This window comes from Eptesicus fuscus, chromosome 4 (assembly GCF_027574615.1).
Source record: "Eptesicus fuscus isolate TK198812 chromosome 4, DD_ASM_mEF_20220401, whole genome shotgun sequence".
NCBI lineage: Eukaryota > Metazoa > Chordata > Mammalia > Chiroptera > Vespertilionidae > Eptesicus > Eptesicus fuscus.
Genome location: NC_072476.1, coordinates 104,944,768 through 104,968,072, shown reverse-complemented (window position 1 = coordinate 104,968,072; position 23,305 = coordinate 104,944,768). Strand labels below are relative to the sequence as shown.

Sequence of the window (23,305 nt, the reverse complement as noted above, 5' to 3'; positions counted from 1 at the left end):
CTACCCAGGAATGTGCCTGGGATCGAACCGTGACCTCCCGGTTCACAAGTCAACGCTCACCCACTGAGCCCCGACGACCAGCGCCTTTACTCTACATTAGACAGAACAGAAAGGCTGGCAGAGCAGAGACGTTATAAGAATCTTGAAGGCTTTTACAAACTTTCAGATTCCATGGGAATGTTTCAAGGTGACTTTAAAACCTATTTCTTTAGTTTAGCTCCTAGATCAGATTTTAAAACGTAGACACAGAATAACTCTTCATCCCACTACTGACAGCAAGTCGGAAAACGTACATGTTCTTTAAAGGAAAACCCTAAAAACATACCTTTTATTTTCAGCCAGGCTGGCTCCTTCATCCTTCAGCTGCTTGCTTTTCCTGGCACAGCCTTCCAGGAGACTTTCTTTCCTGCGTTTGGTGGCATGAAGCCCGTTCCCTTCTTCACTCTCAGCTGCGTCCTTTTCATCGGCAGCTTCAGCTTCAAACTGCTGGGAAGTGACCTTTGAGACTTTCTCACCAATTTTCCTCTTCCATCCGAAGGAAGCCATTCTGGAAAATCACAAAAAACAGCTTTATATTTCAGACTTGGCCCTTTAAAGAAATATTCTACCTAAGTGAAGAAGGAATAAAGGAATAACAAAATCAGACTATCATCATTTTTTAAATATATATATTTTTTTATTTCAGAGAGGAAGGGAGAGGGATCAAGAGATAGAAATATCAACGACGAAAGAAAATCACTGACGTGGCTGCCTTCTGCATGTCCTAACTGGGGACCGAGCCCACAACCCAGACAGTGCCCTGACTGGGAATAGAACTGTAACCTCCTGGTTCATGGGTCAATGCTCAACCACTAAGCCACACAGGCTGGGCAACTGTCACCATTTCTTAACTCCCAATTAAACAGTGGTCCTAGGAAATAATCATCAAATAACATCAAGAAAGACAAGTGGACATTATGCAACTCCTGATGGAAGGGACACACCAGCCACAATATATTCTTGACTAAAATTAATCCTAAATCATATCAAGCCTCTAGTTTTAAGAAATATGGGGTCTGGATGCCGACAGAGATGCCGACAGCAAAAAAATAAAAATAAAGCTAGTTTTTTCAAGAAATAAACTGCCAGGGGTAAAAGGAGGAGAGAAAGGTGGGAGGTAACTTCTAGATTAAGAGATGAAAAGACATACTAACCCAATAGAATTTGTGGATCTTGTTAATTCTGGGTTCACACAGGCAATGGGGAGGAAAAAGGAAAAACCAGAACACTGACTTGATATTTGATGATATTAATAAATATCTAGTTATTTTTTAGGTATGATAAATAGTATTATGATTACATTTATTTTTTAAAAACCTTATCTTTTAGGAATACATAATAAACTATTTCACATGAAATTATAAGATACCTAGGAACTGTTTCAATGTAACCAGTGAGGGTAGGGGTACAGTAGAGGAGAAATACAGATGAAAAGATTGCTGAGTTGATAGTTGATGAAGTTAGGTGATGAGAACATAAGATCCCTTATATTTTTCTCTCTTTTCATGAACGTTTGAAATTTTTCATAATAAAAAGTTTTTGAAAGATTCACTTGGCAAATTCACAGTGGGTGAATCGGAAAGATAACAAATGTTAAGTTGTTTTGTAAATCTGCAATGATATATAAATGTAAGGGATAAGAAAGAATCTACACTAATAAAAGAGAAACATGCAAATTGACCATCACTCCGCTATGCCCACCAGCCAATCAGGGGGGATATGCAAAATAGAATGCCAAATATGGTGGCTGCCCAGCTGCTCCAGGCACAGAGTGGCCCAGCGGGGCAGAACGCCTGCTATAATGGGGGGGAGGGTGGCAAAGTAATCTACAGGAGCAGCACTCCAGCCACAATGAAGACGAAGATGAAGAAGGCAGACTCCAGCCTGAGTATGCAGCGAAGACGGCTGGGCAGACTCCAGCCATAGCAAAGGCCTGTGTCCCAGGTGCCGGAGGAAAACTGGTGCTGGAAGCCAAGGGAAGGAAGGCCTATTGCATGAATCTCTTCATGCAACAGGCCTCTAGTAAAAGAATAATTGATGAAACAAAGTTAAAGGAAACCCCAGAAGAATTCAACAAATATTCAACAAATATTTATTTAGAGAAGGGATTTACTGAGGGATCCAAGAACTCTTTACTAATTACATGGATGTGCTTAAAAATACTGAGAAACCTCTAAATTTTTTAATATATATTTTTATGTGCCTGTGTGTGTGTGTGTGCATTCTTAAAGGAATCTATGGCCCCAAAGAGATTATGATCAACTTGAGGGATAGGAAAAGCGATGAACCAGAAGTCTTCATAAAACTATCCAAACATGGGCATTGTGGGAATAAAAAATGAAATAGTAAGTTCTAGCAGATACCAAGGTCTTCACATCTGAGGCACACGGCTGATGTAAAGTTAAGTAGTCACTAGAAGGAAAGGGACAGAAAAAGTGAGGCCCTTTATATGGAAGGCCCAAGATACCGGCAGAAATTGAAGGGGTAAGAAAATCGTGTGTTCCGTGCCTAAGATCTTAATGAATGTGAGTCGGTGCCAATAAATTATAGCAAAAAAGAAATGTATAGAATTAGGTTTCAGCTGTGTTTGCAGCGGTTTGCAGTTCAATAAATATTGAATGAGTTTAGCAGATTTTTTTTTTTTTAAAGAAATGTACAGGTTGATAAGGGAGAAACAAATGCTTTCCAAATGAACAGGGATTTTTTAGAAAAACCTAGAGAAGCAATGGATTATAAACTATACTAGGGAATTAGGACGATGCCAAACTCTCTCCCCAGACCTGTTACAATAGGAGATTATGAGATTCCTATGTTTGAAGATGACTACAAGAACTTAGGGGAAGAACCAAGAAATGGCTGAAAATGGAAGTGTGGTTACTACAGAAGTCCAAAGGCGCAGAGTGAGGACAACAAGAGAGAGTGGATCATTAGGCAAGTCTCACAAGATACCAGGATAATTCAAGATAAGGAAGAAGTCTTGCCCAGGCTGATTTGGCTCAGTGGATAGAGCGTCAGCCTACAGACAAAAGGATCCTGGGTTCAATTCCGATCAAGGGCACATGCCTGGGTTGTGGGCTCAATCCCCAGTAGGGGGCGTGCAGGAGGCAGCCGATCAATTATTCTCTCATCATCATCGATGTTTCTATCTCTCTCTCCCTCCCTTACTCTCTGAAATCAATTAAAATATATTAAAAAAAGAAAGAAGTCTTGTGTTTATAACTATCTCTAAAGGTGACTAGAATGAGGATGATTTAGTTTTCTGGTTTCACGTTTCCAAATGAAACTTTGTGAGGCACCCTATTAATGGGTGGGAACCTTATTAATACTGATGGATATCTGCTGTCGTTACTAAAGACAAATTACATAATTCATTGGCCAGGTCTGTAGATTATTGGAAGCAGGGTTTAGGGTGGAAGGAAAGGATAAAGGGACAGACCTATATGTATTTTTAAAAAATTAATACTTCAGCCCAGCTGGTGTGGCTCAGTGGTTGAGCATCAACCCATGAACCAAGAGGTCACCAGTTCAATTCCCAGTCAGGGCATGTGCCTGGATTGTGGGCTCGATCTCCAGAAGGGGGCATGCAGGAGGCAGCCGACCAATGCTTCTCTCTCATCGATGTTTCTCCCTATCCCTCTCCATTCCTCCCTCTAAAAATCAATTTTAAAAAATATTTTTTTATAGGTCAAGGCCCCAGATGGTGGTTCTCAACCACGAATAAAGAAGCCACACACCTTGCTGGCTCAGGTGTTTCTGCCATTCTCCTTCATAAATCCTTTAAGATCCCAAGAGACCAGAAGCTAGGGAGGTCAGGACACAATGAGGTTCTAGGCGTATAAACAGCCTGACAACCCCCATCAATTGACAAGTTTAGCCTTGAAGAGAGGCACAAGAATACATTCCTCTCAGACAAGAACTAATATAGAATGAAAAGTTTAGGCAAGTTCAGAGGTAGAGGGAAAAGGAAATGACAAATTTCATACCCCCAAGCTTCACATTTTTCAGAGAAATAGGAGGCTGGTCCTCTGCTCCAAGTAAAGGGGAAAGAAATGATCCTGGGACATGAGAACAGAAGAGATCTGGAACATCACTCGGAAGAACAGACACGGCAACAATAAGGGCCGAGTAAAGATGCCACAGTATCAAGGGTGCACTGAGGTTAAAAAGCGCAAATCTCTTACCAAAACCATGGTAAGCTTTACATACGCTTCACAACTGTCTGGAGACCACAAGGTAAAGTTAATTACAATACAGGATAAGTGCTAGAAGAGAGTACACATAGGATGCCAGGATGTCAGAGAAGAAACACTTCGGCTCCGGTGGATTTTGAAGAATAAAAATTAGCCAGGCTGAAAAGAAGGGTGAGTCCCATGATGTACACAACACACTTGCCGCATTGGAGAATGTAACACTCCGACTTGATTCAGGTATCTTCAAGAGTAAGACTGTACTGTTCTTAAGGCTATCTGAACATTCAATTCCAACTTCTTATAAAGAAGGCTTTCTTAAGTCTGTAGTTACATTTTGCACCAGGATTTTAAATTTAAAAAAAAGTCATATAGGTACTTCATAATCAAGTGGGTTTCATGTTAAACTCGTGAAACCACACACATTCATTTTATGCAGAATTATACTTAATGGAGGCCATGAGAATTCTAAACAACGACGTTGTGTTCTGAGTTCTTTTTGCCGGCACAGGAGCCCCCCAGCAGGCACCGGGGTCCCGCGGCCGCCGGACAGTTCCCAGCCCGAGCCGGAGAAGGCCGGTCCTCGCCGGTCGGAGGACGCGACCCCCCCAGACCAGAACCCGCCGAGAACACGGTCAGGAAATCAAAACAGAACCCTCCCGCGAACAGGGATGGACTCGGAGGTGAGGCATTCCAGAAACCATGTACCGGAAAACGTCACCGCGAGGCTGAAACCAGCATTAGCGACTTCCCTTCACTTCTCACAATTTAAATGTGAGAAATTCACCAAAGCTGCCCGGCACGTCCCCGCGAGTTCCCAGCCCGCCCTCAGCCGCGGGCACCAGCCCCGGGTCCCGCTCCTCCCGTCGCTCAGGGAAGGTCAAAGCCTCGCACACCGCCCGGCAGGCGAGGGCCGCCCCGGGCGCCGCGGCAGGGGAGGGCCCGACTCCCATGCCCGCCCCTGGACACAGCCTCAGCCTCCCGGCTTTGCCACAGCCCCGTGGAGCCTCGACTCCACCTTCGGAAGCGCCTTTCTCGCCTAACCACAGACCCACTCGCCTCCTTTTCCTGCTCTTCCTCCGGTTCCCAGCACAGACCAGGGAGCCAGTTACCTCAGCACCACTCCCCCGCTCCCGCGTTTACATTCCGCTTGCCCTTTGCCCACAGGAAGCGGAAATCACCATGCCCGACCTCCGACCTGCCTACTTTTAATACCCAAGGTACAGGGTGGCCGACCCGCGGCTTCGGAAGCGTCCAGAGAAACCGGCAGGGAAGAGACGCTTCTCAAAGCTTTTCTCATCCGCTAATCCTTCCCCATGGACAACAGATCCCAGAAGTCATTGCGGCCGCCCCCACACACACACACTCCTTTACCTTCTGGGATTTGTAGTCCAGCCACCCGAGCTGGGGGCGCCCTCTAGCAGCAGGCGGAAGTATCGAGTGCGCAGGCGCCGGCGGGAGGGCGCGGGAAACTGCGGCTGCGCGGCCCAGCCGGGGAAGCAGTGAAGCAGGCGAGGCGCGGGCAGAGCGATGTGGGCAGTTTATTGCATAAGGATGTGCCCTGCGTTAGAAGAGTGTACGCTCTCGCTATGGAGGCCGGCCACACGCAGAGGCCAGAGGCGGACTCACTAAACAAGGGTTCAGGGAAGCAGATCGGGGAGCGTCGTGCCTCAGCTGTGGACTTCGGAAGACACAAGTTTGACAAAGGAGGGAAAATGACGGTCTCAACAAAGCTGTGGGTCCTGTCTTGGAAATAAGTGCGGGAAAGTCACACGGGGAAGTGTCTGGGCAACTGGAAAAGTGAGATTGTTGTCACTGTGGCTGGCCTGTGTGAAGGAAGGCCATTGCTGTGGACCGGGCTTCCTCGCCCAGCGCTGTCACTGGGCGGGGAGAGGGACTCACCTGGGCGCTGTGCGCACCTGGGCGCAGCCCTGGGCCCGCCCACAAGATGCCCTGGGCCCGCCCACAGGATGCCCTGGGCGTCCACCACCAGCTGGGACCACCGAATCGCCTCCAGAAGGCCCAAACATCCCCGAAGGCAGGTCGCTCCGCCACCACGGCCCCATTGAAAGCCACCGATGCCAGCCAGGAGAGGAAGCAGCTGGGAAAACGCCCCCGCGAGTGGAATAAGAAAACGGACAAGAAAATTAAACATTTGGACAACTTACAGCCAGCTTGTGAATCACGCAAGACCTTCTCTTCCCAACCAAGGACACCTGAAAGCAGGTGTTTATACCTCCCCACCCTGACCAGAGAACTTTAAATCACCCTGGTCTGGGACAGAGAGAACAAAGACCCAATTAATGCCATCTGTACCAGCTACCCCAAGGACAGATGAAGTCAGGGAACAACTAACAAAAACCCCATTAAAGCCGGACAGACCTAAGATAAAAGTAAAACAGACCAAAGAATAACTCCATTATACACTCATTTTGATGCATCATCATATTTAAAACGCACGTGGGAACCTGATGAATATTTTACTGAAACCCTCCGCTAAGATTTTCACCTGCAGGAAAAAAAGGGGTGGGGGTGGGAATAAAAGCCCCCAAGACAAAGACTCAGTGTGGGCTCACTCGCTATAGCACACCCAGGCCCCTTCCAGGGCATGAACTTTTTTCATTTCTTCCTAAACCCTAGGGGTCCCCACGAGACTTGCAACCAGGGAGCAGTGGCCAGTGGAAGCTCATTCCAAGCTCACCCCCTGGTGCTGTCTCCAAGGCCCCCTTTTCTCCGACTTCCTAGAGAGCTAACGGCAGCCCCTCGTGGCTAGCGTCTTTCCTGTAACCTTTCCAAGCTCTGCCTAGCCTCTGCTGTTTGTTGCTTCTTCTACCCTAATTCCTTCCTTGCCTCACTGTTCCCAGCTTTAATAAATGTTCTCTCAAACCCACCTGGACTTATGCCGTGAAATCTTTCCTCTAGAGTTGAGACAAAAGTTAATGTTTGTTCAAGCACTGTAATTATATTTAGGTACATTGTTTTTAAAAGGAAGGTGCAGATGGTCAGCTATAAAAAAGTGGGTTTTCCCAGAGGCTATAAAAAAGTTAAGGTTTCCTCAAAAAACTGAAAATGGAACTCCCATTTGACCCAGTAATCCCACTCCTGGGAATATATCCGAAGAAACTAGAAACACCAATCAGAAAGGATATATGCACCACTATGTTCATAGCAGCACAATTTACAATAGCTAAGATTTGGAAACAGCCTAGGTGCCCATCAGCAGATGACTGGATCGGAAAACTGTGGTACATCTACACAATGGAATACTATGCTGCCATAAAAAAAGAAGGAATTCTCATCATTTGCAGCAACCTGGATGGAATTGGAGAACATTATGCTAAGTGAAATAAGCCAGTCAATGAAAGAAAAATACCAAATGATCCCACTCATTTAGGGATAGTAAAGATCATTATAAAGTGATGAACAAAAAGATAGATACAGAGACAGTAAAGCATCAAACAGACTTTCAAATTACAGGGGGAAAGTTAGGGAGAGGTGGGGGAGTTATGAAATCAAACGAAGGACTTGTATGCATGCATATAAGCATAAACAATGGACGCAAAACTCTGGGGGGGGGCATGTGTGGGTGTGGGGTGGGGGTGGTAATGGTAAGATATGTACACATATAATACCTCAATAAAAAAAAATAAAAAAAAAAAAGTTAAGCACATTGTAAAAGATGAAAAATGATGGGTTTTTATTCATTTCTAAATCAAAGCATTTTAAATTTTATACTTAAATATCCTCCATTCAAAACATATATGAACGTCTCAGAATATCGCACCATGAGATTGATTTCTACCGTACTACCATTATGTCGTGTGTGGAATTTCATTCATCTGACCTGAACTCACAATGAAAAAGAGACTTCTACTGTGGATGTGGGCAGCAAGAGTTTAAGGGGAAAAGATTTAAACACACATTTTTCTTTCATTCCAAAGGTGCCAGTCAGAGCAGAGATGCCTCGAGTTCTACGCATAGCCACAGTCCAGCAAGCAGGTATTCAATGTGAATGGTATTACTACAAGGTCAAAAAGGGTGGGGCAGGGGTATGAGAGGGCAGGACTTTTTGTATAAAATCATTTAAAACTCCAAAAAAAAACCTATAAAAGCATCTCAAGAGAATATATAATCAAAGTAAAAGCAATGAATTTTATTTCAGTGAAATTATTTTAAATTAGATATGATATATTAAGCTCCCATATCCCCCAACGTGGTAGAAAAGTTCCTCTCGGTGAGAAATCATTTATTTTAATGGCAAAATTTTTACATATCAGTAAAATCTGTTATATTTAAAACTATGTATATAGTACATTTCTGGCAAAAAACCTTATACATCTTTCAGTTGTCAAAACAAAGTAAAAATATGGTTGCATAAAATCACAAAAAAATATAAATTGCTGAAAAGATAAAAAAAAGATTAAAAATAATTTGCATTGACTCCTTTACATCTTCAATTAGTAAGAATTTGCAAACTACAATAAATTCGTGAAAATTCTGATGCAACCTTTACATACTCAACGAAAAGCTGTCATTTCAAATATCCCAGCTTAAAAAAGAACTTACTGCAATAGTCTATGCATTTATCATACTATTTGTACAAGTGCAATATTTAAATATCTTCAAAATAAAAACTCAGTAACTAAAAGGAATCACAATAACTTAAAAAGAAGCAACGTTTACAAAAGTAACAATTTTTAGAAGGTCCTATTTAATTGGTTCCTCCTTTTGCCTCCCCGCCCCCCACGCCCCATAACAGCTTACAGAGACATTATGTCTTAATTCTATATACAACTGTGTAACTTTAAAAATACAGTCTCTGTTCTTAACATCAGGAACAATGCTGCATTTATAGAGCCTACAGAATTCAGTATCTTCTAAACAGAGGGCCACGTACAATTTAAAATACAGTTTTGAACTTATACCTAAATGGAACTCCTACTTTTTTATACAGCTTTCAGACTCTAAATTGAATAGAACAAGCCCTGGACAAAAAGAAGCCAAGATTTTTCTTTTGGATTCAGTGCATGTTTCTAGGGGTGCTGGAGGCAAATCAACAACTACAGTTCTATGCAAGCTATCATGACATCTGAGTACGTTACTATCCAATTACACAGGGGCTCACTGTATTTGCAAAAAAACCCCACACACACCAAACAAACAAACCCTACATTAACAGTCTTAAACGAGAGAGGAAAAAAAGAGCTTTTACAATGGAAAAATGATTAACAGGAAAAAATATCCATTTCTTGAAGTTAAAATTGTATAAGGCGAATATGGGAAATACTTTTATTTTTTTATTAGCATACACATGATAGCAATTTTATCTGAGGTGACTTTAAATCTTCATTTATACCTGTTATGTAACGCTATTGCTAAGAGCAAGAAAAAGACTATAAATCAGAAATCTTAGGAAGATTAAGCATCTTTAGGCGGTTCCCATAATACTACCTTTTAAAAAGTAATTTAAAATTCAAAACAAATGTGACCATTTAGAATTATCCAATTATTTCCGTATTTTACTGAAATAGTGTTATACCTAACTAAGAGGACATTACCAAATGCAATGTGTAAACTTTAATTGGATCTGGTTTTAAATAACCAGCTATTAAAGAAATCTGGAGGACAACTGGGAAAATCTAAATATGCATGATTAAATGACATTAGGGAATTATTTTTATAACAGGATTATGGTTTTTGGGGACAATATTTTTTTTTAATAATTATTTTTAGAACATGCTTGACATGTTGAGGGGTAATGAGTAGGTCTGCAACATCCAAATGGTCCAGGGAAGAGCATATCACATATACAAAAATATATGTATAACTATATCCATATACACAAGTATAAAGCAAATATGGCAACAGGTGAACAAGTGTTGAATCCAAGTGGCAGACACACATGTATAAATGTTTATAATGAAATCTGGAAGCAAAAGTCACATCTGAACCTTTAAATAGTTTATAAGAGGTGTTTTTTCTGTGCAGTGAATCGATTTAAAAGATGTATGATCGAACAACAAGAAGTGTTTGCATACATTCAATACTGACAGGAGGAGCAAAGGAACAGGTAAGATTGGCAAAAACAACATGATGTATTCACAGTATATGCAACTCAGCTCTTGCAACATTACAAAAAAGAACAATGTATGTACAGAATATAGGGACAAATTGTTAAGATTAAACTCAATGCCTAGAAATCTAAATGTTGGTTCTGTATGTATTTTTGGACTTAACCAAACTAAAGAGAAAACTTGCATGTGTCTAATCTTTGATGTTACTCACCATACACTATAGAATATTAAGGGGGGGATATGGACGAGTCCTCCATGCTGTCCCTACTGCTGGAAGATACTTGCTACCTAAGAAGTTAAGGAGCCCAGAAAACAAAATCACCCATAAAGTTCTCTGGGGATTCTAGGCAAATATTTATTGAATAAATTTATGAAGCAAATATATAACACAACATGTAATAACAAATGAAGGCCTTTATGGTAAATTAATATTCTACAAAGCCCTGTGTACACTAAATATAAAAGAGCCAAAAATCAAGTGAGCCTGAGAGACCTATAATTCATTGTGTATATTTTATGATGCTATATGCCTACTGAAACAGTGAACAAAATTACCTTAATTCATTTTTGCACATTAGGCTTTTAACTAAACCAGGTTCCAATCCCTGTGCAAAATGCATTCCAAAAGGCTAATCCTCAGTTATAATTATGTATAACTTGATTATAAATGGAAGCATTTGGCTATAATTTAATATGCATGCTTATTGCTATCAGAGAAATAAGCCAAGTTTTAGGTTTATTGTGCAAGAATTTTAATTAAATTCGCACACATCTCAAAAAATTCTATTGTGTGACTTCCAGGTCTTGGAGTTAAGTCAACAGGAGAAGAGTCCAGTGAGGTCACAGATGAGGTAAGAGAAGCTTCTGCGCATTTTCCTTGAGCCTCCGCATCCGAATCACTCCTTTGGCAAGACCGATAGTTGCTAACGGATCCCGATCTCTGCGGTGTCGCAGTCCCTGATTTGGCTTCAGTAATTTCATCTGAGTAAAATACAGTCCAACTTATTATAATCCGTTACACACCCCCACATTTCAATAGTATTTCGTTTTCTTTTTCGAGTGCAATCACTGACCAGCTATCAAGAGCATGTCTTATTTTGAATCCTTTCTCAAACAGAAGCAAAGCATCGGTATTAAATCTCTCACCTTTCCTACACAGAGCATGCATTCTCCTGATGGCTCATCAAGATTGGGTACAAAATAAATAAACAAATGAATAAATAAGTAAGTAAATAAATAAATAAATGATAAATAAGTAAATAAATAAATAAAATGAAAGGAAAAAAAAAAGATTGGGTACAGTATGTAGCTACTCATCAATCTTGCAATCCAAGATTAAGAGCCCAATAAACTAGTAACTTGAGGGTTAATATCATTCCTTAGCAATAAAACTTAATCCCTCCATAATGAAATCACAGAATAAATGTACTTTTGGAAGATATCTCATCCAGCTCCTTGTTTCATCAAGATGAAAACAAACCCCCAAAAGTGAACTGACTTGCCATGGTAACCAATGAACAGGGAAGTAAATCTAGAATCCAAGTCTCCTAACTCTCATCTCAGTGTTTCTCACTCACCCATTTTCTCTTCATATTTGATCTAAGATCTCGTAAAAGAGCAACAATGAACAAAAGCAGGAAAAAAACCGAAGTTGGGAACACAATACAAAAACAATAAATGATCATTGCATTGGTAAACCCAGGTGCAAAAGTTGAGAATTTGATCCAAAAACAGTGAAAAAAGTAAAAATATCTCTGACTGGTTTATTATGTGTAAACAGATAAGCACTCTTTGGACATAAAATAAGCAGAAAAGTTTGGACAGCATATCACAGCTCAAACCTGTGTCTTTCTGACAAGATACTATCTTTAGTGTTTAAAGACAAAGGAATTCAGAGGTGAGTCGTCTCACCTATTTCATACAATCTTAGATGGAGAAAAATATCAACACATCGTAACTCAATTGATTTGGCCAATAAAGAATTGCCATAAACATTTACCTCATTATAGGCTTTGTTTATGAGAGAATTTTTATATATACAGCTATAGCCTTTTATAATGATGGAGTAGAGAAAGAATATTTACCTGAATTATGAGTCAAGTGTGTTCTAATAGGTTTTTTAATAGATAAGGTAAATTGGTTTTAATAGCATATACACTTGGGAAATCTGAGTTAATGTAAATTTCAAACAACGTCAAGATTATTGTATATTTACTATAGTATTATAGTCTATCATAGATATACCTTGGCATTTAAGACATTTTTTTCCCATTTAAAAATAAAACCAACAACAAAAACCAAGTATCTGCTTTCTGCAATTAATTTTCTTCAAATTAACTAATCTAAATATTTGAGAAGGAGATACCCTGGCAAACCATACATAATGGTAATCAGAGATGTATTTTCTAAGTAGAGATTTTCATTTTCAAACTATTAAAACAGTAAAACAATATTCAACATAATTAATGTTTCTTTAATAAAATTCAAGAAGGTACTTTAAGATCTTACAAAGCAACAGGGTCATTAATTTAATGACAAATTAAAAGACCTAATTTAAAATTCTAAATATTTCAGTGATTTGATCATCAGGTTGTCTATGATTGTTTATAATAGTTGGTTACTAGAAATGTTCAACAGTCTAGGTATAAGGTTAATGTCACTGTTAGCTAACTATGATAGTTACCATGGACATAAAATGCTTTAGTTTCAGGAATCCTTCTACAGTGCATTTTACACAAAAGTGATCTATTATTTAAGCACACTTATTGAAAGGTAAATAGTACTGGAAACATGCAACTCTCACAAAAATGACAAAAGATGGGCATCTCTGATTATGTCTGTAGTGTCAAGCTTGCAGGAAAAGGCTGGTTCCGAGGAGAAAAATAACCAGAAATCCCTACAAAACATTTCTCAAGGGCCCCGCAAGAAACCTGACCCAGCAAAGAGTTCCTTGTCCTCTGGAGCTACTCATCACATCTACTTACAGTGCCTTGTCACTCAACTCTAAAATCTACTCACTATTGCCTAATCCTCAAATGAAAAGTAAAGATTTTATTAAGTATCAGTTAAGAAATTATTTAATAAAAACTTACAGAAAAGTCAACAATTATCCTATATAATAAAAGCGTAATATGCAAATCGACCAATCAGCAGAATGACCGGTTGCTATGGCATGCACTGACCACCAGGGGGCAGACACTCAATTCAGGAGCTGCCCCCTGGTGGTCAGTGCGCTCCCACAGGGGGAGCACAGCTCAGCCAGAAGCTGGGCTCACAGCTGGCGAGTGCAGTGGTGGTAAGGAGCAAGGGGTCCTGGACTGCAAGAGCCCTGGATTGAGAGAGGGATGTTTGACTGCCGGCTTAGGCCTGATCCCCCTGGGGGTACATCCAGCAGGTGGACATCCCCTGAGGGGTCCTGGACTGTGAGAGGGTGCAGTCTGGACTGAGGGACACCCCCCAGTGCATGAATCTCATGCACCGGACCTCTAGTTTCTAAATAAAACATTTATCTTACCAGAATGAACCACTTCAAAAAACAGAAATGTGGCAGAAACTATTGCTTTAGGATCAGACTGCATCTGGCTTTAAGAATTCTACAACATAGCCCTAACCAGTTTAGCTCAGTGGATAGAGCATTGGCCTGCGGACTGAGGGGTCCCAGGTTCGATTCCAGTCAAGGACATGTACATTTGTTGCAGTTACATGCCCAGTAGGGGTTGTGTAGGAGGCAACTGATCGGTGTTTCTCTCTCATTGATGTTTCTAACTCTCTTTCCCTCTCCCTCCCTCTCCATAAAATATATATAAAAATATATTTTAAAAAAAGAATTAATTCTACAACATAATCTTAAAAGGACAATATAGTCTAAGACTACAAGAATACCAAGATTTACAAATGTTGACATGACAAAAGCACAAAATCTCATATTATTACTTTTTTTTTTTCTATTGAGTTACCAGGAACAATTCAAGAAGCTTCAAAAGAATCAAAGACAAAAAAGCCAAGTTAGGTAATAGGTCTAATATGTCATCTGTAGTGTTTTAGGATGTACATACCATCAATACTTCGGAAATCCAATAAATATGTTCTACTATCCACTTGGTATAACTGTAGACTCATTTTGGAGTATGTACTTGTCACAGGATTCTTCCTTCGAACGCGCAAATAATATGGGTTCACAACCTAGCGTACGGTATGGACAAAAACAGTCACAAGCAATTCGTCTATAAAACACTACAGGTTTGCCAAAAGTGCCCATAATCAGAATGCCCTTTCTTTCCTACCTTCCATTCATAATCCAGTTGTTTAATTGCTCTACAAACTTCTGCCATGATGTCACTTGGTCGACTTTGACTTCTAATTCCCAAGTGCCATTTTGCTTTCCTTACACCTTGGTGTTTGGATTTCTGTGGATTTAATTCATCGAGGGTGTGGCGTGCCCTTGGAGTTTCAGCCACCAAGAAGGGCACTCTCTCAGGGTGGGGCCGAGTCAAATGGTGGTCATCGAGAAAAGAGTCAGGCGGGCTTGTCGCCAAGTAAAAATCTTTGGCCTCGTTCATTATTCTCCTGTTATCTATGATGAGGTGGTAGGCAACTGCCAGCGGGTCCTGGTGATTTCTGCTGTAGAGGCAGCTGAGCACCTCCTCTTCTGAGCATTCGAATTTTTCACATACTTCTTTCAAGGCTTCATCATCAATCATGGTTGAACTATATGATGGATCCTCAGGAAAGAGATACTTTGGAAGGTCCTGTTTAAACCATTCATGTTCCCTGAGAGAAAAAGGCAGGGCCAGGAGAAGGGATTTTTAGTAGAAATGAGACTGAAAGTAACAGTTGGGGAATTTAGGACATGAATTCATTTATATATATTATACTGTAGTATCATTGTTTTTTAAACTGAGATTTTCCTCTTCTGGCTCACAGTTCATTGTATTTATCAAGGGAAATGCTGTGGCCTCCCTCTGATTTTAAGAGGGAGAAAGCAGTGCTGTAGTAACAGGAAAAGAAATGTGTATACTTTAGATTACATTTAAATTAGAAAAAGAATACATAAAATAAGAAAAAGCATCTCCCACTTAGTTTAAAATATAAACTTTAGAAAATGATTTGTCTTTTTCATCAGCCAGTGGAATCACACACTGACCTCTGTAGTCTCTTTCTGGCTGGTCTATAGACACGGAGTAAATGGGAAGGAATCAAGCTCTAAGTTCTACATGTGATCTTCCCTCCTCCTTCGCTGCCCTGAAGCGTCTTGTTTACTAATCCCAGATCTGCACCTCTTTCTTTCTTCCTTGTCCCTCCATCTCAGAGAAATGTGCTGTCTAGACCAGGCTTCCTCAAACTACGGCCTGCAGGCCACATGCGGGTGTTTTTGCCGTTTTGTTTTTTTACTTCAAAATAAGATATATGCAGTGTGCATAGGAATTTGTTCATAGTTTTTTTTAAACTATAGTCCGGCCCTCCAACGGTCTGAGGGACAGTGAACTGGCCCCCTGTTTAAAAGTTTGAGGACCCTTGGAGACATTCATTATAAGACCAAAGAGAAATTCCCATGGGGGGGGGGGGGGGCGGGGAGAAGGAAACAGCGGTAGTAGAAACATAGTTTGCAGTGAATTTTAAATCTTCATCAGAAAAGGCTCACACAATTTTGAGAAGTAGATTTGTCACCATCACCTTTGTCTTACTTAAACTATTAGGATGAACCATAAGAAACTGGCAATATTGACGGATTTTGTGCCTACAAAATAGCAGCCTCATATGTGATTCAATATCTACTACTACAAAAAGTATGTCATGGATTATACTAAAATGTTCTCATTCCTTGAGATGAACAAAAGGAAAAAGTATAATAATTCATGAGATCAGAACTCAAATAGCTACACATAAATGAACTACGAAAAAGTATTAATCCTAATAAGAATACTTAAAAGTCAAATATGAAGCATACTGTAGAAAAATCTCAAAGAAGCACTACAAAAAGGACCCTCTGAGGGTCCTTTTATTTTTCATTAGCTATTTTTTAAATTTAAAAAGTAATATAATGTTCACTATTACAATTTCAAAACAAATAAAGATGCACAAGTAAAAAAGTGAAAATTCTCCCTCCTTACCAATCTTACAGTATAGTGTGTATTTTTAAATAACACAATAAATTAATTTGTCTATCCACTATTTTTTAACATAAAAACAGTATATACGATGGTGCAACTTTTCCTTTCACTTAACTTACATCATTGACGCTATTAGACCTGATAATCTGCAAGTTGCTCTATTACCTGATATCTTTGATGGTGGCCCTCTTCATGGGATCCACCTGCAGCATATGTTTCAATAGGCTAATCACAGAAGGATTTAAATACTGAGGGGTATAAAAGATTCCATCACATATCTTCTTAAAAAGCGTTGGCACGTGGTCATCGTCAAATGGAAGGGTTCCGCATAACAAGGCATAGAGAATAACGCCACTGCTCCATATGTCTACCTCCGGACCCGCATACAATCTGCAACAGGAAATACCCCCTGGGTTAATAATCACTAGCAACTTAAGAGTCAGTCATTTAACCAAAAATGTTAAGTATGGCCTGGCTGGCATGGCTCAGTGGTTGCGTGTCCACTTATGAACCGGGATATCACGGTTCGATTCCCAGTCAGGGCACATGCCCGGGTTGTGGGCTCGATCCCCAGTGTGAGGCGTGTAGGATTCTCTCTCATCACTGATGTTTCTCTCTCTCTCTCACCCTCTCCCTTCCTCTCTGAAATCAATAAAAATATTTTTTAAATGCTAAGTATGGATAGTTCATTATTAGAATATAGTTTGTGTAATCAGTGCTGTATACTATATATTAAGATTTTGTACTAATTCTATCAGTACTTTCTTTGAAAACAAAAGTCAGAAATTTGTCTTTTAATTTATAGACTAGAGCTAAAATTCTGTTCTTACTACCTACTATAGCCCTCATGAGATTCAACCAATAGTTCCAAACCTTGAGCAAATACTATATCGTCAGTGAATTTAAAACCACTGTTGTTTGGTTACAGAGGAGAGAGGAAATGATCTTTCATCAACTGAGAATCTTCTCTAGTGACAGACTCTACATCCAGTCTCCCCAGTAACCCAAGACCTCCTCAAGGTAAAGGGGCCTGAGACTGGAAGGAAGCCATGCTAACTGGCTCCCAGATTCTATTTGCAGTGCACTGTAGCCAGCTGGCCAGCCTAGCTGCAGACTGGCCAGGTACCCCTTGCAAAGTCTGGCTTCAGAGAAAGGATTTCTTTAAATTGGTCAAAGAAATTGTTGTACTGATCGATCAACACTGATTTTAACAAAATCTTTATTGTTGAAAGTAATATATATGTCCCCCTTTTCCCCCACTGACCTCTCCTAGCTGTCCCTACCCCCAACCCCAGGCCTTCACCACCCTATTGTCTGTGTCCATGGGTTATGCATATGTGCATACAAGTTCTTTGGTTGATCTCTTCCCACTACAAACACTGTTTTGAAAGTAAAAGTTTCCATTCATCCAGACCTTACAGAAAGACCTTATGCAAACTAGGAAAATTAGACTTTAGTCATGACCCATTGCATATATGCATAATTACAATACATTTATTTTTATTTATTTAACCCTGCCCCCAATATCTAGATACTGAATTAGATAGCACAAATGAAATTTTTTAAAGAATTTCGGACACCAAGTTAATATAAAATGATAAAACTTGCTAAATCTAAAATTAGGATACTTCTGCCTTATTCATAGCCATGACTTTATAGAAATATAATTTCTCTGAACAGGTTAGACAAGTAAGCTGATGAAAATAGGAAGAAAGTACTACAATATTTCTGCATTGCAAATTAATCAGGATCTGAAACATTCAAACAAAGACAAGTAGTTTGAATAAAAGTTCTTAAAAGTTAACTAATAGCCCGGCCAGCATGGCTCAGTGATTGAGTATCAACCTATGAACTAGGAGGTCACAGTTCGATTCCTGGTCAGGACACATGCCCGGGTTGCGGGCTCAATCCCCAGTGTGGGGCATGCAGGAGGCAGCTGGTCAATGATTCTTTCTCATCATTGATGTTTCTATCTCTCTCACTTCCTCTCTGAAATCAATAAAAATATATATTTTTTTAAAGTTAACTATAAAAACTAGTAAACAAAATCAACCTTCTGTTTTGAATTTCAGTGATACAGTGAAGAACAAATACTCTTTAAAAAAATTAAACTTCCCTGTCATCTAAACTATTCAAAAAGGTGCACCTTACAAAGATTCTCATTGTTTCAAACATGAATTTAGTAATTTGAGAGGTTAGCATTCTTACAGTATTGGTCTCTAAAAAACTTTTTTAATGAAAATTCAAAATAAATGAATTCTGAAGATTTTATTAATACTTGAGTCCAATTCTCCAAGATACTTTATCATAAAACCTTAAGCTACTACCAAATACTAACTATTTGAAAAACTAAAGCTACACATTTCAATTTTATTCTTCATCTAAATCGGGTGGGAAACATCGGCCCACAGACCTTACAAGGCCCATGAAATCATTTGGGCTGGCCCTGCCCGGGCAACTGCAGGCGGGACTCGAAGTTCAATAAATGTAGGAGCTTTTTTCATAGCAACATAAACTTCTGTTAAGTGAATCATAACTATCCAAATGGCCAATGGCAGAAAAACAGTTCCCCACCCCTGATCTAAGTAAACAGTAAGCCACTTCTAACGACTAGATATTTCTGTATTAACCAAGTTTTTACGTTCTTACCTACCTTTAAAACTCACTAGTTTTAAACCTCCAATTTCTTCCACCAGGGAGTAAAAATGTTAAGTACTCTCATCTAATTATTTTAATGTAACATTGACTTTGCATATCAACATTCTCCTCTATAAATGGAGGCCTTAATTACAATGTTTTATTCTTAAAACAGAACACTCTCTGGATAAGAAAAGAATAAGCCTTAAGTTCCGATCCTTTCACTAAATTAAACACTACAGGCACTACAGACTAACAAAATCTAGGAGAAAAAGACAATTACAGATGTACTGAGGGCAGGGGGCGTCAAATACTACCTTCCTGAAATTACTTCTGGTGCAGCATAGTTGGGTGAGCCACAACTTGTTCTTAAGAATTCACCATCTGACATCATGTTTGAAAGACCTGAAAATGCACAAAATCCACTACTCAAGATTTCCCAAGGATAAAAATAAAAGCAAAACTCCATTAAACAATACCATTGAGTTTGCATTAAAGTAATACATCATTTTATTCTTTACTCCAACAAAATCCTATAGTCTTTACTATTCCCAAATATTTTGCCACTATGCCCTAAAATTTATAATCTATTTCAACATTTAAAGTTAGTGCATTTTTTCGATTTAATGAGCATATATTAAGCTATTAGCCCCTGTGCTTACTAAAATAAACTTGGCTGTTTAAATTTTATTAGTACAGAAATTACTAGAAAAAAATGTAGAACAGAGAAGAATTAAATTTGAAAGTTTCTCTTAATCCCTGTTCTGATTCTTTAATAAAATATAATAATTTTGAAAATCAAAGTTCCCTCAAAGTTTTACTACAAAAAGACCCTATATCTTCTCAAAAATGTATTCGATTCCTTTTTCTGTTAGATTTAACAATGGCAATGGTAATTTCTATAGGAAATAAAAGGAACTTTAATTCATTTTTGATAATTTGTTGAAATTTGTAATTTCAGGCTGAAATTACATTTTTCTCAAGTTGAAATTGTTTTTCTATCATTTAAAACACCTTACCTTTTTTCCCTAAATAATTGTGTTCATATAGTTCATCTTCTGGCTTCCCAAGTTTGAATAACTCCATCCCAGTCTCCTACCTCTTGCTCCATAATTGATTAAAAGAATACACTGGAACTAGGTCACTAACTTCTCCTTCACACATACTGGGCTCCTTCGAACGATGTCTCTACCACCACTGTTTACCTACTGTCACAAAACTCCATTTTAAAGACATAAAGCTAAGAAAAGAGAATTCCTAGATCTCTCCTCCTTTTTGCGTGCTCATGAACGAAATGGTGAAGATATACCCCTTTGGAATACTCAGTCTATGACATAAAAGTAAGAGTTATCTGAAGAATGCTGCCATGTTCACTGAACGCGGTGACCAGGGGAAACTGTAAACATCTCCTTACCAAAATCAGCGATCTTGGCATTCATGTGTGCATCCAGCAGCACGTTTTCCGGTTTCAGGTCTCTGTGGACCACCATGTGCCGGTGGCAATAGTCCACGCCAGAAAGGATTTGTTGGAACAGCCGGCGGCTTTCTTTTTCATCCAGCTAAGGAAAGTAGAGAGGCATATTAAAGGTGTGTCTTTCAACAGAAATTAATTCTCCAATCTATAAAACTGTATGAATGCATGGACCGCACTTATAAGATACTTTTGAAATGCAGAGGACAGCTATGCGGCACAAACAACACTGCTAGGAGGATCCCGGAACCCAAATCAGTGACTCAGCTTTCTCTGTGACCACTTTCATGACTCCATTGTCATAGCTTGCTTTCCTTTATATCTCATGAGCTATTTCAGACAGTTTCAATTTCTGCCTAAAACTAGACATGTTTTCTCCTATAAATTCAAAACGTGTCATCTTTCATTCCTAACAAATATTTACTGAAAACCTCATGTACAGTTTAATGCTATGTAGCAAGAGAGGGACTAATACAGTTGAGAAAATAGACAATAAAATAAATGAGTGATAGTGCTTTGAAGAAAAATAAAGCAGGATAAGGACACAGTTATGCTGTGGCGGGGATAGTGTTAGACTATATGAGGGAGTAACATTTAAAGCATTGTTAATGAATTACCAAGCAATCATCTCACTTTATGTCCGGAAATAAAAGACGTTTTCATTTTAACAAAAGAAAAACCTTAATTCCATTTATTTTTATAAAATATAAAAGCATTTATCTTTAATTGACTTACTGAAAAGATTATCTTTTGCTGCAACTACATGTTTTTAAATATTCTTTTACCAGTAAAAATTCTCTTTCCATTTATCCATATTTTCTTATTTTGTTTTTTTCATAATTATTACTTTGACATGCTTGCTCTCAAGAAGGGGTATTTAACTAATAAGCTATTAATACTTAAGGTGAAGAACTCTAATATGCAATTCTCTAACACAGGGCACAAATTAGCATTCTAAAATGAGATTTTTTATACCTTAAATGGCATAGATAATCTGGGAGAAAAGATGAAATAATAGTATTTTTAGAAGCAAAATTAAAACTATCAAGTACGTCAGGACGGTGTGGCTCAGTCCTTGATTGCTGACCTATGAACCAGGAAGTCAGGGTTCGATTCCTGGTCAGGGTACATGCCCAGGTTTTTGGCTCAATCCCCATTGTGGGGCATACAGGAGACAGCTAATCAACATTTCTCTCTCATCCATGTTTCCATCTCTCTATCCCTCTCCATTCCTCTCTCTAAAATTAATAAAAAATATATATTTTTTAAAAAGTTATCAAAGTACTGTGAGATACCCTTCCTCTAAAAATAATGCTAATGAATTAGCAATCTAACACCTTTATTTCTAGAAGAAATGTAGGTTCATTTTTTTAAAACAATCATATCAAATATACTAAATGAAAAAAGAATGTGTTCTAAATGTGAAAGAGAAGAAAACTTAATTAATTAAAATATAAGAGGTAAAATAACTATATAGGCTACAAAAAATGAAGATTATACTATATTAATGATAAATACAGTACAAAGGGTGAAGGAGGGGAAATTTTCAAAGGAAGATTTAGAAAAGTCAAAGCATATTTCCAGTCAAACATGGCAGCCTGAACCTTTGGCCTCCACTCCTTGAGATATTCCTGAAAGGACGTTTGCCTATAAAGACAAAGAGAACCAGAGGAGAGGCAGCAGGAATCAAGAGGAGCCACCACGCTGGAGAGTGGATGGAAGTGAGAAGGACTTCGCCAGCCAGAGGACGCCGAAACCCACGCCTATAGGGACGGAAGCCAGTAACAACTTGTCTGTGCAGAGAGCCCTGGAAAGGCTCAGAAATGGGGAGTCCTGGGAATTTTTGAAGGTAGAAGTGAGAGGTGGGCTAAAAAGAGAACAACTGTTTGGAGAAACAAGTTCTAAACTCCTCTGCTAGGGAGCAAGACCCATGATTTGCTTCCTAGTAAGGCTGACCCAGCTCTGTCCTCAAGGGCACCCAGGCAGGGCTGAGGCCCGAGAAGAAAACATGGGGATTGCGTGAAAGTCAACACACTGACTAGTGTCCCCTGCGGCCTCTTCCCTTTCAGCTTCCTGGCTGCTGAAAGCTTGCTGGCAGCTGAGCTGATGCCCAGGGAAACTGGAAGGTTTCTTCTGGAGCAACCATCTGATCCAAAGAGAGCTGTTTGTTGTTACTGACCTTTGGTGGCCCCAATAAAATGGTAAGTCCCTACCTAACCATCCTATGCGGAGGCCCACTCCATGAGCTCGGCCTTCCGTACCTCACTCTCAATGAGGAGACAGCCAGTAAGGAAGGGCCAATGGACAAGAGACAAAGAAAGACCAATAAAGTGAGTTTTAAAAAACCAGGGAGCAGGGAACTGGAGCACAGACTGTCCAGAAACAATGCCGGGAACACAAGAAAAAAATTTAACTATTTGTCATCTTCAGATAAGAGTATTACATCTATGGAGAAAAAATAGGCTATTTATAGAAAAGAAAATTTCAGAAAACAAGGAAGACCCTTGAAATAGAAACGATGACAACTGAAGTGTTAATCTGCAACAGATAAACACAGAGGAAAACTCCCATAATGTTAAGCAGACTGACAAAGAAATGGAAAAGCACACAAGATGCCAATTCAACTTCCATATTTCCAGGCAGAAAAGGGGGGTGCGGGGAGATAGGGTGAAGAGAGAAGTGGAATGCCTCAAATTTACATGAACCATGTTAAGAAATGGCAAATGAAAATTAACCTGGTTAATGAGCTGAGTGTGATGAAAATAAACATATGCTATATACTAGCAG

The 23,305-nt window shown here is 39.4% G+C and overlaps 2 protein-coding genes and 1 long non-coding RNA gene across 13 annotated transcripts in view; 1 reads left to right on the top strand and 2 right to left on the bottom strand.

Annotated features, from left to right (window-relative positions):
- The window catches only part of TTC33 (tetratricopeptide repeat domain 33), a 29,851-nt gene extending 24,229 nt beyond the window's left edge, over positions 1-5,622 (bottom strand). Inside the window, exons 1-2 of one of the 7 annotated variants that reach the window (XM_054715301.1) lie at positions 5,601-5,622; positions 326-547 (exon numbers count right to left, since the gene is read on the bottom strand). In XM_054715301.1, coding sequence (XP_054571276.1) covers positions 326-546 — 221 coding nt within the window. In that variant the 5' untranslated portion in view covers position 547; positions 5,601-5,622. Of the gene's footprint in view, positions 1-325; positions 548-4,220; positions 4,372-4,427; positions 4,576-4,934; positions 4,944-5,285; positions 5,385-5,432; positions 5,522-5,600 lie in introns of those variants that run through there. The other 6 variants (XM_054715300.1, XM_054715303.1, XM_008155600.3 and 3 more) reach the window with 6 other exon arrangements.
- Positions 4,762-22,741, top strand: LOC129148888 (uncharacterized). Of its 3 annotated transcripts, none has more exons than XR_008555912.1 (5): positions 4,762-4,909; positions 8,168-8,225; positions 10,215-10,296; positions 11,102-11,151; positions 22,588-22,741. It is a non-coding gene; the product is annotated as an uncharacterized LOC129148888 (long non-coding RNA). The 3 variants fall into 3 exon arrangements; XR_008555913.1 differs by lacking the exon at positions 22,588-22,741 and adding an exon at positions 17,339-17,383; XR_008555911.1 differs by lacking the exon at positions 22,588-22,741 and having other exon boundaries at positions 11,102-11,199.
- The window catches only part of PRKAA1 (protein kinase AMP-activated catalytic subunit alpha 1), a 29,394-nt gene continuing 14,447 nt past the window's right edge, over positions 8,359-23,305 (bottom strand). For all 3 annotated transcript variants that reach the window (XM_054715296.1, XM_054715297.1, XM_054715298.1), the window contains 6 exons: positions 20,462-20,606; positions 19,365-19,452; positions 16,576-16,800; positions 14,584-15,070; positions 14,356-14,482; positions 8,359-11,281 (listed from right to left, as the gene is read on the bottom strand). In XM_054715296.1, the coding sequence (XP_054571271.1) occupies positions 11,037-11,281; positions 14,356-14,482; positions 14,584-15,070; positions 16,576-16,800; positions 19,365-19,452; positions 20,462-20,606 (1,317 nt within the window). In that variant the 3' untranslated portion in view covers positions 8,359-11,036. The remainder of the gene's footprint in view (positions 11,282-14,355; positions 14,483-14,583; positions 15,071-16,575; positions 16,801-19,364; positions 19,453-20,461; positions 20,607-23,305) is intronic.